The sequence below is a fragment of the Protopterus annectens genome, chromosome 7.part0, assembly GCF_019279795.1.
Source record: "Protopterus annectens isolate FY-2018-M chromosome 7.part0, PAN1.0, whole genome shotgun sequence".
Classification (NCBI taxonomy): domain Eukaryota; kingdom Metazoa; phylum Chordata; order Ceratodontiformes; family Protopteridae; genus Protopterus; species Protopterus annectens.
Window position 1 is genome coordinate 1,071,330,852 of NC_056739.1, and position 18,261 is coordinate 1,071,349,112.

At 41.2% G+C, this 18,261-nt stretch overlaps 1 protein-coding gene across 1 annotated transcript in view; it reads left to right on the plus strand.

Annotated features, from left to right (window-relative positions):
• TRPM7 (transient receptor potential cation channel subfamily M member 7) overlaps positions 1-18,261 on the plus strand; it is a 1,848,525-nt gene that overhangs the window by 27,586 nt on the left and 1,802,678 nt on the right. Inside the window, exons 4-5 of the mRNA XM_044076371.1 lie at positions 8,269-8,393; positions 8,479-8,650. Of these exons, the coding sequence (XP_043932306.1) occupies positions 8,269-8,393; positions 8,479-8,650 (297 nt within the window). The remainder of the gene's footprint in view (positions 1-8,268; positions 8,394-8,478; positions 8,651-18,261) is intronic.

An 18,261-nucleotide genomic window follows, 5' to 3' on the forward strand; every position in this document is an offset into this window, starting at 1 on the left:
TTGAACAGTGTTGATCTTAGAGACAGTTCATATCGCTGAAGGAAGCCATCCAGCCAGTATTGTGATGCTTTGAATTCTTCTGGGGATATTTCTAACTCTGGTGCCTTTGTAAGGGCAAATGCGTGAATATCAGCCCTGTGCACAACCAAAGCCTTTGGTCTCCTGTTAGCAATCCATTCACAGATGATGTCTTCCAGCTCAGGAAATAATGGTTGCCAACCTGATCCACATTTGCACTTCGTAGCATTTCTCTCGTCGGCTTGTTGACTGAGGTTATCATACACTGCATGCCATTTTTGGACCATTCAGAGATCTAACTTCTTCTCTTTGCAGAAAGCCGTCAGATTTTTTCCCCAGGAGTCCTCCACAATTCTTTTCTTGTACTTGACGGAATAGCTCTTTCTTTTTGCACTCATCTTGTCGGGGTGGGGGGGGTTTAATTGAAGACTTACGAGACTGGAGTGGAAACACAAAATGGCGACGGTTAAGAAGACACAACCACAGACATTCGTTATCAAGTGTGTGCGCTTTACCCACGTTGCCTGTACTTTTACCAATCAAAGTACACCTGCAAGTGTTTATGGGCCAAGGATCCCAACCGTCAAGTGTGAGTGATGATTAGGGTTACAGTAGGAATTGTGGAGGACTCCTAGGGAAAGAATCTTATGACTTTCTGCAAAGAGAAGAAGTTGGGTGTCCGAATGGTTCAAAAATGGCGAGCAGAGTACGATAACCTCAGTCAACAGGTGTCAGTAATATTATTTTATAATTCAACGCGTCCATTGTGTGTTGATGACCATCTTAACTGGGGCTTATTTTTGGGGTAGGGCTTATATCATGACCAGCCTTATTCTGTGGTTAGGTCTTATTTATGAAGAAATAGTGTGTTATATAATATATATACACATACATAAATATACACACTTACACATGTACGCACATACACCACAAAGTTCTGTGCTGATATGCATATTCCCAGACCACCCTTCTTGATGGCTGTACTGGAAAAAAAATTAGTAAAAAATCCTCCCTTGTTGCTGTAAGTGCTGACAGTTTTGTATGCCAGGCAATGTACCAAACAGTTTGTATAGTTTATAACTGCCTACAGCAAGTGCTTCAGCTCTCATGTTTTAGTTTAAAAAAAAAAGAGCATTATGTGTTTTACACCAGCTTTGCTATAAATATTGCAAACAGTTGCTACAGTTTACACCCTGCCTTCCCTATGTTCAGATTTTAGTTAAAAAAAAAAAAAAAATGTTTTGTTTTTACTTTTAAACTGCAGCAAGTGTTTTGCTGCAATATAGCAAAGAGTTACTGCAGTTTAGACGACACACAGAGCACTGAGGTTTGACTGCAAATGCAGTACCGGGTTTTAAAATCGGATATGACAAAGAGCGATCGGGATCAGCTGATCACACCCCCCCCCCCCAGCTGTTTGCATCCAGGGCTCTTTCCATACCTCTCAACAGTCCAGATTTTCACAGAATGTCCAGACTTTTGCCTCATATTTTTGGTCCGTTTCTCATAAATGTTGTGGTTTTATGGCAAATCAGCTAGGACTAAAGTCACTAAATAATGACATATATTTGAGTATCAGGCTCCATATCTTTCAGAAAAATACTTGCTAAGATAAATCCTGTTATTCTAGCAACTTACTAAGTTTATAAGAGCAATATTTAAAATCTGTCCCTATATTCTGGCAGTTGCCTTCCCATTAGTATAGGTTTTGTCCACATTTCTTTTGCTAAGAAGTTGTGAGGTATGCTGTTGCCCGCCTTGCCCTGCCAGTCCAGTCAATGTCATAACCAAAAAAAAGAAAGAAAATAGGTAGGAATTAGAGCAACTGTCTTGCACACATGGTAAACCAAAACTGCAATGGGACTAGGATAAATAAAGGGCTACACAGGCAGGGGCTAACTGTACTCTCACAAAGTGGGAAGATTTTAACATGGATTTGCAACACTTATGTTTTGGTCCAAGGCAAATGACTCTCGTAAGAGGTGGTATAATGTCCCTTTAAGCAATTTTGAATATTTAAAAAAAGTTTAAATACTGCAAATACCTCCATGCATAAGACAGTTATCACTTAACACTATAACTATTCCTGATCTAGTTTTCAACAGCGTAGAAGATAACTAATACAAGGCGCAGGAAAAGTTTCAGTACTAAGTGATAGTTTAGGGTATTTCTTCTACCCGGCACTTTTTTGATGGTTGACGATCAGGAAAACGAAAAAGAAAAAAAAACAATTACTAATGCATTTTCATAGGCAAAGCATTTTAAGCAATAAAATAAAAAATAAAAACTTACATAAGCTAATAAACTTCATGTGATTGGTGGTTTTCGAAGACTTCGGCTGCAGTTTAACTCTAAAAGATATGCTCCAATACTGTTTAAACTTCTGAAGAAAACCGTAATTTCACAACAGCAACACTAGTTTCACAATGAGGTGTCCACTGCTTTACTTTTAAAACAGATTTTACATCAGCACACCATTATAAAACCTACTTCACATTGTTGACAGTGCCATACAGAAGGAAATACTGATTTGACTGTATCGAAGGTACGTACTGAGGGAGGACATAAATTCCTCCAGAAAAGATATGATACACTGAAAGACCTATCCAGCATTCATTCAGTCCTATGCTACCGGAATGGTGAAATAAAGAATTTGAAGCCCTTTAACTGCGTTCAGTCAAATGCACGAGTCTGGGATGAAGTTGTAGGGATAAAAGAAAACTCATGGTTGAGTTTTCATGTGTATCTGAGTGGAGTGTTCCTTTAATTTGTTTAGGAAAAAAGCTCACTACTTCCTGTTTTTCGTCTTAAATTTAATCAAGCTACATGATAAGGGACTTGTTCAAAAATTTCAAGTGTATTTACTGTCTCAGACTTTCCCTTATGTTTGAAATAAATTTAATGAGTTGTCTCATGCAATGACATCCCCTGACTCTAAATTAGAACATCCTTTTGGCTACACCACTGAAAAGGGATGTACAAATTCTGTCTTTACTAATATGGCCACAGTTATATTTGTGGTCTAAACTTTTTCTGATACTGCATTTTCATACCCTAGCATTGCTGATGCTGGTTATGTCCTTTCAGGCACCATATACTTAACACTGGTACCATAACATTTCTTGTGGTGCTGGCAAAGCTAAAATCCATGCTGATACTGTGGCTTCATGTGCTGAGTCCTTAGGCCCTTCAGGATTCAGTAGTTTAACTCTGCAACCTTTGGCAGCACATCTGTGGGTGTTACTATCCATCATCTTCCAACCCTTTCCTATACATTGTAAACATTTTTCAACTCAAGTGCCACTCTCTTGGCAGGCTCACGCTTTATCAGCACCCATCCAAAGTTCTTGTAGAAGTTTTTCAGTCCTATTTTCCCCAACTAAACCGATTTTGTAAGATGCTGACTTGGAGCATTCTTGTAAAAGACTTAGGAAGGCTCTTGCAAAGGCCAAACACACAGGATCTTTATTAACTGCCCCACTTGAGATCCTGGCTAATCGCCCCCCTCTGTATGTGAAGTCCCCATGTTTGAAGAGTAGTTTTAGGTGATGTGACAAAAGAGTTGTTTGCTTCCTTACTTCATTCCATCTCTCCAGGGAAGGTTATGAAAGACCTAGCCTTTTTAAACTATAGTCCTTTTGTGTAGTCCTTTGGTGGACATCTTGCAAGATTCCAGCAGAATTGCATGGGAGAACCCAGACATTGTGGCTGCTGTGGCAATGAAACTGACCATCTTTTCTGGCCTACAGCAAATGCGCATGGAAGGCAGAGGCTCCCTAGCCAGATACCATAGTGTCTGCAGCAGCCCTTCATAAAGTTCCAGTTGTCCAGCCATTAGTCAAAGAGTCAAAGGTAATGGGCAGGTATGAAAAACATGTATTTGTTTTGTCATGTTGTCTTTGCAGTTGCTGAACTAGTTTTACACATATGGCATATTTTAAGAGAGACCTGAGAGTTAAAATACATCATGCGTTGGAGAGTTTACCAGATTTATAGTAAGCACAAGAACAAAGAAATGGTGTGATGCATTCTACTGGACCTGCCTAAGTTTTACAGTACTCAAAGCTTCAGACTAATGATGCCTTTTGTTAACTGATGATGAGGGGCTTCTGTTAGTCTGAAACCCTGAGAAACTTTCAAGCCTTGGCTGATTGATTAAAAAAGTATCACATCACTTCTGGTTCCATTGTTTTCTGTTTGTAGACTTGTGCAGCATTTATATATTTTTTGCTTATTAGCTAGTAGAACAGTAAAATTCACAGCTGTCTTGCACTGGTATGCCTGATTGTGTCTTAATGACTTTTTCTAGGGCACCACAACAACATTTTTGGATTCCCCCTTCAGTTGGTCTCGTCTGTTTAGTAAGGAAGTTAACACTTTCAGGAGTAGGATGAAAGTCCCTCTCTTCTGCAGGTGTAAAGTTCCACCCTTCACTGTGGCGTTTTAGCAGATTGCAGAGGGGCCAGCACCACTTAATGATTTGGTATGGTACACAGCATCAGCAAGAGAATACTGTAAAAATTACCATTGCCTCAGTCTGAATTCAAGCAAGGTCATGACCCAAAGGTCATGGTTCTTAGCAGTCATCCTCAGCATGGGTAGTGGCAGCAAACCTGAGATCTCACCCATGTGCCCCACTGTTGGGGGCTAACACTCTGTCCACCCGAAGACTTGGACAAATATTACCAAGAAAAGGTTGGTATTGAAATAGTGTCCAGAGGGTATGCTGTAACCTTTCTTTCCCCTTACACCAAACTCCTTTGCAGGAACAGTACCAACTGGTAAAATTGAAGAAGTAAGATATCCAGGTGTCAAACCAAAGTGCAGAAACAAACTTTTATTTTCAGCTTCACCAGTAAAAGCGTAAAACATGATAAATCAATATCTGTCAGCGCTTTCACCGGGCCCTCCCAGGCTTTATCAAGACATTTAATTCATTTCAAGCAGATTCTTTTATACTGTTTTATCCTACTTAATTACTTAGTTGTCAATTAATTGTAAATTGCACTGCATTTAAAGCAAAAGTGTCATTTTTTGTAATGATACAATCTAATAATATTAATTATTGTTATATCTATTGTATCTTAACTCCTCTAGTTAAGATACAATAGATATAACAATAATTAATATTATTAGATTGTATCATTACAAAAAATGACACTTTTGCTTTAAATGCAGTGCAATTTTACAATTAATTGACAACTAATTAAGTAATTAAGTAGGATAAAAACAGTATAAAAGAATCTGCTTGAAATGAATTAAATGTCTTGATAAAGCCTGGGAGGGCCCGGGTGAAAGCGCTTGACGAGATATTGGATTTATCGTATGTTTTTACGCTTTTACTGGTGAAGCTGAAAATAAAAGTTTGTTTCTGCACTTTGGTTTGACACCTGGATATCTTACTTCTTCAATTTCTTTCCCCTTACCATATTCTTTATCCTCACTGGATGCACCACCCTGGCACAAGCAAGCTGCAGGGAAGGAAGCATTCAACATCTTAAGGAAAGGACCATCCACGAGGTCCCATCATGCTAAAAGGTTTTAGGATATCAAGTGGTATTCTTTTTGGTGCCAGAGAAGACAAGTGACCTCACTTCCTTCTGAGGTCTCATTGTCTATCAGAACATTGCTAGATGTGGGCTTTCAGTTTGCCTTGCTCCACTTCAGTATCTTCAGGGAGTCCAGATGTCTCAGGACTGGGCTAATCATTACCAGTTCAGTACTCTATCATTTGGTCTTAACTCTACTTTCCTAATGTTTACCAGAGCCTGAAGTGTATTAAAGTATTTCTTTCATGTCTGGTTGATTAAACTCCTTGCTGCCTCAACTGTTATGGATCTGGTGAATGTCAGGGAGCCTAATCAAACAAATTATATTGGAGTAACTCAACCTCACAGAATCTGAATTACGTTTTAGTGTTATGTATTTGTAGAATATAGATAAGACAAGACACTTCTGTCGGTTAGTTCTTTGTGTCGCAGGACAGGATGCTTTTTCTTCATCATTTGGTTGCCTCTTTTTTTGTCAGTGCAATCTACTCAGCAAAGACTTTTCTCAGAGCCTTGGGCCTTATAGCATCTTCAGTCTGTCTTGTTAAGCAGATCTGTGGTGATTTGTGGCTCCTACAAGCCTTCACTTTGAAGCTCCCTTCAGTTACAGACACCTCAGGCATTAGTCACCACTGATGCATTTTCTGTAAGAAACACTACAACAGTTTGTTCAGGGTAATCCATCACCTCAGGAGTGTAATATTTACATAAATGTCATGGAAATGAGCAGGTCTCTTGACCTTGCTGGCCTTTTAGGAATCTTTACCTTGAACTAATTTCCTTTCACTCAACAGCATGGTTATTTGGTATATTAGAAAATATGGAGGAACACATTCCTACCCGTTGTGTCTTGAGACCTTGAAAGCATGGCAGTGGGCAGTGAACTTAGAGCATTTATGATAGTGAACCACATCCCAAGGTAGTCTATTTTTCTCTGGGACAGACTCAGACTTTATTTTTTGATTCTTTAGAGATGGTTCCTGATGCCTTACAGATGATTCTTGATTCTGTCAGTGAAAGGAAGGATTCTTTGCTTTGGAGCACATATGTATGCAATACGTTTTCCTGTCTGATAGATGTCAGGTTTGAGCTTCGTTTCCCAAATTTCCACCTTTAGGACTTAGGCAAAAGGTGTTCTAACTGTCATATAGCTAGGTGGACACATTTATGCCCACCTCAGTTTCTTCTGTTGAGAAGGTAAGATTTTTTTTAAGTCAGAGTCATTCCTTTCTGCCTGGCAAAGCTGTTTCCTCCTGCATATCCCTTTTCTGCAGAAAAAAAAGCATTGTGTGAGACCTTTCAAAGCTTTCCTGTGGCAGATCCCACCAAGTCTCTAGTCCCTAAAGCTGTGATATCTTCCAATACTTCCACCCTTTGATACAGCTGTTTCTGCAGGCCTGAAGCTTCTGTTCTAGAAGACTGTTCTACTGTCAATCACTTTTGCCAATAGGACTTCAGAGTTTGTCTCTTTCTGTCAAACCTCCTTACCTAATATGTCCTATCCATGTACAATTAATATCTAGTGTGTCATTTTATGTAATTCTGTGTCAGACTGTGTAATAACTTTATTTAACTGTAACATTATTATGTTAATGTGGAGATTTTGCTCCCTGAGCCTCTGCTGAAAATTGGATATTATCCAAGTTGGACTTTCCTGGTAAACAGATGTTAAATAAATTCTGCTTCCTTTTCTAAAATGCCACTGCTTGTGATACTTTCTCTGCTGTGAATTGGTATTTGCTGAACAACTTTGTGTGGCATTATAAACTGGACTTAATTTCTAGGTTCAGTTTTTCCTTTGGGTCTACTTTCAGGTGTGATATTTTCCCTTGGTGGTGATTCTCCATCACGTTTATGTAGGGACTCTGTCCTAGAAATGGCCAAATATGGAGCTGTTATTATTGTTTGATATTACAGGTATGTCTTTTTGTTGCATACAGAAGTTATGTATTTACTATAATAATTAAAATTGTTAAAAGAAAATCCATCTTCAGTAATATACCTTCTCTTTATCCCCCCTATCTGTCAATTGTTTAATCTATAGTTCTCTTTTCCTTTGTCATTTGCATTTTTTCTTCATTAAATTCATCATTATAGCATGAAGAACTGGAGAATGGGAAATGATAAATGCATTACGTAAAGGGGGAGGGTTCCAGATATTTTGGTAAAGTTGTATCTGCCAAGTCATGTTAATGCTTTTTGCATTAGTTTGAGAGAGAGATGAATATGGACACACTTATGGATATATCGTTATGGTAAGTATGTAGTTTTTATTTTTCTGTGCCCACTACAAATTGACTTGTATCAGGAAGGGGCAGGAAGAGGCTGTGTCAGTTTACACACAGTCTTGTAATCTTTGCAGTAGCATATCTGTTTCTGTAGCCTTCTGTGCTCTTGGTGTCATCTTAAGTGTCAGTGGGCATAGAGAAGTTATGTGGGGGTCTTCTGTTTCTGGCAGGAAAGCTGCAGCAAAAAGTTGTTGTCAAGCAGAAGTTCAGACCCCATTAACACATTAACACCAGAGCTCAAGGTCAGTCATATAAAAGTCACTGCTTGCCCTTGTAAAAGGTATATGAGAAATTAATTATTTTTTTAAATTGTTTAGTAGTTCAGAATTTGTGTAAATAAAAAGGTTGCTCTGGAGCTACTCATGTCTGCTGGATGTCATGTGATGTCTTTCCATTTTTCTCTCTATAACCAGGAGTTGCGAAACATGTGGGGGACGCACTAAAAGAACATTCTTCTAGATCTTGTCGAAAAATTTGCACTATTGGAATAGCACCTTGGGGAGTAATTGAAAATAGAAATGATCTAATTGGAAGAGATGTAAGAAATTTTATATTTGCTTTTTGGTGTTCTTGTTTTGTTAAATACTTATTTTTTTTTAATTAAGCCTTTTTTCTGTTTCTAGGTTATTGCCCCTTACCAAACACTTCTAAATCCTTTAAGTAAGTTGAATGTTCTAAATAGTATGCATTCTCATTTTCTTCTTGTGGATGATGGTACAGTTGGGAAGTATGGAGCAGAAGAGAATCTACGTAGACAACTCGAAAAACATATTAATCTACAGAGAATTCATGCTAGTAAGTGAAACTGTATGCATAAGCATATCCACTAACATCTACCATTACTGTATTTTAGAAAGTATTCACTTACTTATTTTATTGTTTTTAGTTCATTTCTGTATTTGTTATATCTTCAACTATATTTTTGCTGTGCTTTGTCTGTTATAGGTTTTGTCTTGTGTATGAGATTTGCAAGATGCATATTAACTCATTCAGGCCTGTAGCACATTTTTGCTTCTGTCAGTGACATTGCAGACCATTTTCTGAAAAATTAACTTAAAAGTCATAAGATAAAGAAATGTAAATATTTTGTGAACGATAAAAGGTATTAAAATTGCACAAATAACAATGTAGTACATGGAATGCCTTGATTATGCTACAGTTTAGACCCATAGCTCCTTATAGTGTCCTGACTTTTTTGGGTCTGGCCTCTTTAACTAAATGACTTAGCAGCTAGTAGTAGGCAGCATTAGAAATGGTAGGGATATGTTAACAAAATGACACCAAGGTTTGTTAATCAGTGATGTTCTGCAATAGAGAAATTAATAACTGCTTGTCACTTATTTTTTATATTTTTGCAACAGCATGTCCTACATGCTGTTGACAGTAAGGTGTGAAATGTCATGGTGAGAGATTTATCAGTGTCCATTTGTCACAAACTATACTATAAATATTGCTAGCTTGTTACTAATTGTGAAAATTAACATTATTTCCAGATGTACTTAATACTTAAAAACAACGATCAACTTACAAGTTGTTGCATGCTATTAGGTGAAAAAAATTGTCATTGATATCTATACTGTAAGTTGCACATCTTGAGAGATATTCATTGCTGTTTATATGGCCAATTATATAATTAAGCATAAGTTTGCATATTTCTGTAAATATCTCCGTAAATGTGCACTTACAAAGGACTTTCCTGCCACGTGAAAGCTTCTGTCTGGTTAACAAAAGTGGTGTAACAACATATGTCTAGGCTGAATAGTTTCCAAGGTATGACAGTTTTGTGAAAGTTTAGCAAAAAATATTCTGGGTTTGTGTACTTTTGTGAAAGTTTAGAAAAAAATATTCTGGGTTTGTGTACATTATACTATATTATAATATTTATGGAAATACCATTTACTGATTGTTATCACTGTAGAGAATACTTCTTACTGATAATATAGATGATTGTGATCCGGTCTCTGATCGTAACCATATTGTTGTGTTACCTATATGGATGCCAAGATTCACCTCGCGAGTATCATTTTCGCGGTGAATTTCTGGGCATCCATGTTGAAAACATGGGTTTACGATCAGAGACCCAATCATAATTCTTTGTAGTAAATGGGGCTTTATCTGCTGCATGTACTACTGCTTACAGAAAAAAAGAGCAAAGTGTTTTTTTGCTGATTTTGAGAGCCAGTAAAGCCCTTTGCAAGAACTTGCAGTACTCTGTGTTTAGCATGAGACCCAATATTAACAGCCGTCAACTAGATTGTCTTTTTCCCCAATACTGGAGCCATAATCATGACACTCGTACCTCTCAACTGTCCAGATTTTTGCAGAATGTCCAGATTTTTGTATCATGATTTCTGTCTGTTCCTCATAAAATTTGTGGTTTTCTGACAAATGACTGTACAACTGTGTTTTGCTGCATTTTTTTTAGATTATCTACTAATTGAATTCATCTTACAGCTGTAATTACTGTTCATCTGCTTGTTTTGCTCATTTTACCTGTTTGCTGCACTTGAAAAACACTAGCATAGACTAGGTTCAGTTTTTGCTGAATCTAGTATTGTTTGTCACCTTTAAAGCTTGTAAAACAGTTAATCTTTTGTCTGGAGAGACCCCCCCCCCCGTGCCCTCATGGCAAGAAGTACAGTTTGGACTGACCTAGCTAGAGTTACTGTTTCAGGGCTCTGTTTGGGCTGTTTTGATTGGATCATTTGAACTTTGTCTGTTTCCTGTTTTTCTGCTTTAAAAAGCCTGCATTTGGACTGGTTTGTGGTCGTTTGCGCCAGTTTGTGCATAGCACACTACTGCGCAGAGGGAATGCTGGTTACAGACACCTGCTCTCTAGCCTCGCAAATATTACCTAAACCAGAGCATTTCATGCTTAAACCTACTAATACCTTCCCTTGTTGTATTCCCTCTTAAACTGTTATAACTAGACCTAGAGTATTCCTAGGATCATGAACTGCCAGCAACTACCTCATGTACACTGACAAACCCCTACTTCTAAATTATTCCTGTACCATTTGTGAGAGATGCACCTACATTATAAATCTGGAATCACAGCTCGCTCGCGCAGGTTGCCAGCCCACCTACAACATCTCCTACTCATGACACACAGCATACACACAGACCAACATATGCGGAGGCACTCGTAAAACATTTACCTAAACACTGAGACTTCCAAAACACATACATACTAAACCAACCATAACACTCAAAACACACTACACATAATGACACAAGCACAAGTGTCTCACCATCAAAGCCCATAAGGCAACCAACATTCTCTCCAAATATCTTAGTCATAGGAGAATCTATAGTGACACACACAGATGTCCCCCTCACCAGACTGAGACACACAGATGTCCCCCTTAACAGACTGAACAAGGAGAAAGTTATGGCCAGCTGACTTTCTGGTGCCAGGATTCATCAGATCATGCAGGCATTCAAGTCTGTCAACAAATACAGTTTTGATTTGGTCATAGTACGTGGTGGTGTAAACGACTTGAGACATACCTCCCTGGACTACATGAGGAGAGACCTGATTGAGCTCTCTGATTATGTGCCACAGGGAGGTATGTCCCTAGCCTTGAGTAGCATGTTACCCTTGCCTAAGATGATACCACAGTATAAACAGAAAACTCATTGACTTTAATAATTGGCTTAGTTTCTGGTGTCATTCTAAGGGGATCCAGTTTGTGTTAGAGTGGGATGACATGATCGATAAACCTCGATGCTTTGCCAGAGATGGTCTTCATCTGTCACCCCTGGGATTTTGGCTACTGACAAAAGCTGTTGCCACCCCCATAGTGCCTTTTTTAGGCAGTGTCACAAAGACAAAATTTCCGACATAAAAATGTAATCAGAAGACAACCTCAAGGTTATGCTGCTAAACTCCAGGGGTCTTAGCATGAAACTGCAGTAACTGGAAGCAGTGCTCACCTTGGAAGATACTGATATATGTGCAGTCACGGAGACCTGGTTAAAGGCTCTGGAGAGCACCCCAGCCAAACTGGGTTACACCTCCTACCACACGTTCAGACCATGAATGGAAAGCATGAAAACTAAAGGAAGCAGTCTATAAATATTCATTAAAGATAAATACACCTCTAGATTGGTTATACAGTATGATTCCCTGGAGACACTCAGGTGCAACGAACTGTTGGTAGGATGCCTGTTCAAGTCATTGCCAGCTACAGGACTCCTCTCCATGAATCAAGACACCCACTTTGTGTTCTTGCATCTACTGGAGTCCTTCACGATACATCTGAACACCTTGGTTCTGGGTGATTTTAATTATCCATCTATTGACTGGGTAAATTACTCGTGCTCAAACTCACTTGCCCAAAGGTTCCTAGAGTTCATTAACTCCAACACCCTGGACCAGCTGGTGGACACCCCAACTAGTGGCGCCAACATCTTAGATCTGGTTCTTACCAATGTGGGAGACCACTGTAGCACCCCCACTGTGAGGTCTTCCCTTGTCAGAGCTGACCACAAACCAGTCTCATTCGAAGTAACTGTCACACCGGACCCCCCCCCCCCCCACAGCAACTAAACTAAAAAAACTTCTCCAAAGCAGATTATATCCTTCTAAGGGATGGCATGAATAACTTCACTGCACCTCCCCCTCAGACGGAACTGGCAGCTATGCCAAGTCCTACACTAATGCTTTTTACAAACACCTGTATAACCGTGTTGACATGGCCATACCTGATAAGACCAAAACAAGCTCTTCAAGGAAGAGCAAACCTGCTTGGTGGGCAACTGCCATTAACATGCTTTACAATAAGAGGAAGAAATTGTTATCCAAAAGTAAGACAGAGCATGCCCTAAAATGGAAACACTTCCTCCTTAGCTTAAACAAGCAAATAAGACTTCTTTTGAAGTCCTCCAAGGCTAAGTATGAATCCAAATTACCGTCCTCAACTAAAGACAACTATAAAACGTTCTTTAGTTACATCCGTAAGCTAAAAGGTAAGACCCAGATTTGTGCCAAACTGGTGTTAATGATGTAACATACACTGAGCCTGTGGACATAGCAAACCTGTTAACAGACAGGTTTTGTGAAAACTTCACTCCACTGTCCTCACCACACATACCCCATGACATTCCTTCCACCTGTACTCCACCTTCTGTTTGTAGAGAGCAGGTCGTAAATGTCCTCTCCAAATCCAAAAACTTAGCATCTATGGGACCTGATAACATCCCAGGCTGTGTCCGACGTGAGCTCCAACAAAAATTAGCAAAAGCGTTGGGTACTCTCTTCACTCATAGTGTAAGCACCAGGTTCATCCATGCTAAATGGAAAATGGCCACCATTGTTCCCTGCACAAAGGTGGGGTTTCCACTGACCCTGGGAACAATATACCTAATAGCCTGACTAGCCTTATCTGCAAGGCCATGGAACAAATTATCATTGAACTTGTCAGCAAAGGTATAGGTAACCTCCAAACACTTGACTCTATACTCAGTTTGGATTTGTCAAAGGGATATCAAGTGGACTTCTTTGAGATGGTCACTACAGCCCTGGACGCAGGGAAAACTGTGCATACAGCCTACTTGGACTTGGCCAAGACTTTTAACACTATTCCCCATTCGGGCATTATTGACAAACTCAACCAGCTAGGTATCAAGTCTTATATCAGTGGGTGGGTCTCTAACTGGCTTACCGATAGACTCCATACAGTCAAAATAGGGAAATCCACCTCCAACAGCAGAACTATAACCAGTGGTGTTCCACAGGGATCAGTCCTAGGGCCTGTACTGTTCAGAATCTTTTTCTCCAAAGTACAAGCAAAAACTAAAGGTCTGTGACTGACAAAGTTTGCTGATGACTGCAAACTGGGAGCAGCCATAGAATCCCCAAAAGATTTCAACATCCTACAAGAGGGTCTTACGCAAACAAATGGTTGGTGCCAAAGTCATGGTCTTGAATTCAATGCAAAAAGATGTATTCTCATCCCTTTCGGTAACAGCGATGTTCCGGCTAACTACCACATCAATAGAAATGCCCTAAGCACACACTCACTGGTGAGAGACCTGGGTGTACAGGTTGACATTAACCTTACCTTTGATCACTGTCTCTGCAGTGGTTAGAAGGGCATTCTGCATTGCTTGTCTCATAAGTAAGGGCATTACCTCCAGAAAAAAAGAAGTTCTAACCTCCCTTTACTCTTCCCTCATCAGGCCAATAATCGAGTACAACACCCCTTTTGGTATGTACTTTTCCAGGCACCTGCAGCAATTGGAGAGACCACAAAGGTTCCTCACAAGGCGAATTCAAGGTCTTCAGCATCTGTCCTATGTGGATTGGCTGAAATCGCTGTCACTTTATTCCATTTCATACAGACTACTGAGAGGCAATCTCTACCTTGCATATAACGCAGTCTGAAGCTGCCTTACTGGAAATGCTGCATATCCAGAAGTCCAGTGGTTCACGGGTTACTCGCTGTAAAGACTTTAACCTGGTATGTGACATTACTCAAACCTGCTGGACGAACAGATTGGTCTCCCAGAGGTTACCAAACCTGTGGAACATACTTGCAATTCATGTCAAGCAGAGCACTTCTTTGGCCCTCTTCAAGCGCAGTCTGGATGATTGGATGTGTAACCGTAAATTCACCATGGGGGTACCACCTGTGTCTCTTATGGACAGGTGCAGTAGATGCTGATCATGGAAACAAGGGCAGAACTTGGCTAGGCTTGTAAGAGCCCTAGGGCCATTAGCGTAGTAACTTCTATGATTCTGTGTAGATTGAAGTCCCTAAATAATGACTTGCATTTCAATTTCAGACTTCATACTGTTCATAAAATACATGCGAACAGAAATCTTGTTATACTAGCAACTGTCTAAGTTTATAAGAGTAATATTTAAAATCAGTCCTTATTTTTTGGCTTTCACCCTCCCCCCCTTTATTTTAGGCTATGGTACTGCATGTACTACTTTGCTGTTTGTACCATTTGTATGCAAGGATGTATATAGGTTGTTTGAAGTGTGACATTCCACGCCATATTAGGTGTTAATGAGTTATGAAGGTATGCAATAGACTTGACATTCAGGACAGGAAACTACTTACCTTTGTATTCTTAAGTATGCAAGGTATTTTGTCGTTCTTATGGAATTTGTAAGATGCGTATCAAAAATTGAGTGGTTACATTGTAGATAGACTGGAAGAAAAAAGTGCATCTTTCTTCAGATTTTAAGAAAAGATTTTACACACAGAATGGGATGTAAACTTGACCTTGACAAGGGACTTAATGTGAAGGTAAGATGTTAAGTTGTCAATCTCGCCTTCATTCTTGCTGGATGGGTTCGGAGCCGATCCTCGGCTCCGACTTGGCACTTGCTAAGCTCGAGAGCTAATTTTACCAGCTCGAGGCAACCCTATATCCCATGATGCAAGGCGGAGATTACTCAGATCTCGTTTGCCGCTTCGCTAATGAGGTGCCTTCTTTTACCAGATCTAGGTAAGTGAACTGTTTAGAGACTTTTTGTCTACCCCCTTTAACTTTATATATATAAATATTATTTTTTGTTAATTACCGACTCACTTTAACCCTATTCCTGTCAGTGTTCCCTTCTTTTTGAGTAAATATTCCCTTACCCCTGGTTAGGCCTTAGGCCTTCCCCTCCCTAAATTTTTCCTGTCAGGGATTTTTTGTGTGTGACTGTCTGTTATCCCTGTTTAATTTAATTTAATTTAATTTGTTGGACTGAGTGTTTTTGTGTGAGTGTGTTACTGGTGTTTCATCGACACAGTTATGTCGAAGGACACTAAGGTCTCAGGCTTCAAGAAGTGTGACTCGTGCTGTCAGAAGATGTCTCTGACAGACGGTCACACTTCTTGTGCTTATTGCCTGGGACTTTCCACCTGCAGGACTCTTGTGCTATCTGTCATGCTTTCAGCCCAAGAGTCCTGCAGGAACGAAAAAATAAGCTCATATTAAGGGGCTTATTAAAGCCCGAGAGCTCCCCGACTAAGTCGGCACCGGGGAAGCCCTTGAAAACTGTTAAGCCTTCGGCTCAGGCTTCACAGCCATCGGCTTCAGGTTCTTCCTCACCAGGCTCGAGATCGGCTTCGGCCGGAGCCGATCTTTCCATACCAGTCTCAGTATCGGCTCCATCCGGCGCCGATACTGTCAAGTCCAGACACTCAGTGTCGGCTCCGGCTGGAGCCGACGTATCTTCGGCTCCGATGGCTCCATTGATCTCAAAAAAGAGATCTCGATCCCCTTCTGTAGAGTCTATTCATTCGGCTCTGAGATCACCCTTGCTCTCGGAGCGGAGCCATCGGAGCCGATCTTCTCGGTCATCCAGGCTATCTGATTACGACCTTGAGAGAGTGGTGAGTAGACTATTAAAGTTTCAGGCATTGGCCCAAATACTCCATAGCCCATCTCAACAGACGGTAGCTATATCACATCCACCGAACATTCCTCCCTCAACTCTCTTACAGAGCTCGGAGCCGGAGCTCCTCGGAACCGGTACCGTTGTGACTTCGGAGCCGATACCACCCCTTTCGGCTCCGTCGTCCTCGGCTCCGATTTCCTCCTTGAGACCTTCATTGGAGGGATCCGGGCATCTAGTCTCTCTCGTCGGCTCCGAGGGGGCGAGTGGCATCGGACCCTTGTCCGACCCCGTTCTCCCTCTCGGAGCTTCGGCGTTGGTGAGCTCGGCCCCGACATCTGCCTCGGAGCCTTCCCTCTCGGTGAGGCCTGGGGTTCCTATCTCTTCAGAGCGGGAACTTTCTGATCTCTCTGACGGGGGAGCCTTCGAGGTGATGAGGAGTGTACTAGCCCCTGGGCTTAGTCAACGGACAGTTCCATCAGCTCCTCCCACTACAGTGCCTGCTGACGTCTCTTCCCACTCTCTTGCTCCCAGACCCAGAGATCCAACGCCTCAGGTTTCCCCATTGGGAATATCTTCCTCTTCCGAGGCTTCTCCTGATCCGTCAGGAGAACCCCCCCATAAGAGGACATGTAAGAGGAAACATTTAGACTCCCCTGAGTCTACTACATCAGATACTGACTTGGATGAGTCGGAGGGATCCCCAAGGTCCTCCTCTGAGGATGTCTCATTTTCAGACATCCTTGAAATCCTTAAACAGAGGGGGAACTGGCCCTCCCTTAATCCCTCCGAGGACGAGTCATTATACCTGGAGGCGTTCGGATCTCGACCCTCCACCTCCTGGGTGTCTCCGCTTTTCAACCCTCTCATGGAGGTAGTGGCTCTGAAGGCGTGGATGGCTCCAGATTCGGTGGAACCTATCCCCAGGAGACCTTCAAAATTTATTACTAACCCACAAGATAGACAATACTTAACAAAGGGTGTCCCATTTGATGCCATGGTGGTGGCTGCTGCCACCAAGAAGGAATTAGCTGATCCTTCAGTACCTGTCCATCCTCCTAATAAGGATTCTAGGACTATGGACAGGTACGGTAAGCGGATTTTTTCTTCAGCGACTTTTGCCATGAGATCGCTGAACTACTTATGCCACTTCACCCGCCTTCAAAGAGATGTTCTTAAAGAGTTGGGAGAAGTTTTACAGGATCCGTCAGTTGCTGGGTCTCAGGATAAGATTAGCTCACAGCTAGGAATCCTTAACTCCATTGCTAACTCCTCCATGCGGCTCATTTCTTATGCAGCTTATGGAGCGAGTAGGGCCGCAGGCACAGGAGTGGCTTTAAGGCGTCAGTCCTGGATGTGGCTTTGTAATTTTGCAGACCCCTTCAAGGCGTCTTTCACAAACTCCCCCTTTGATGGCTCGACCTTGTTCGGTCCTCAAGTGAAAGACACTTTGACTAGATGCGAACAAGATGGCAAGACTCTTTCTGCCGTAGGAGTCCGTTTCTCCACCCCTTCTAGACCTTTCCCCAAAGGACAGAAGGGAGGGAAAATGTGGTTCCACAAATCTCAAGGAGTCATGCCTGATGCACAAAGTCAGTTTACCCCCTGAGGCAGAGGGGGTAACAATAATAGATGCCGCCCTAGGGGCAGAGGTGGTCTGCAGAATCAGGGTAGCAGAGAAGCTCTTTCTGACAAACCCTTCCAGCATCCCTGAGATGTTGCCCGATTGTCCGCCTTCGGAGGCAGTCGGGGGAAAATTATCGCTGTACCCAATAGCCTGGCTTTCCCTTTCTCAAGACAAATGGGTACAGTCAATTATATCTGAGGGTTACAAAATTCCTTTTATTCAAACCCCAATTCAACAAAAGGGAACCCTTCCAGACGTTCCACCCCGGTCTAAGGGAACTAACAGTACTAGAAATATCAAAACTGCTAGTAAAAAGAACCATCCAACCAGTCCCAGCGGACCAAATAGGATCCGGAATCTACTCAAGGTTCTTTTTAGTTCCAAAAAAGACGGGACTGGAGACCAATATTAGATCTGAGCAAACTCAACAAGTTT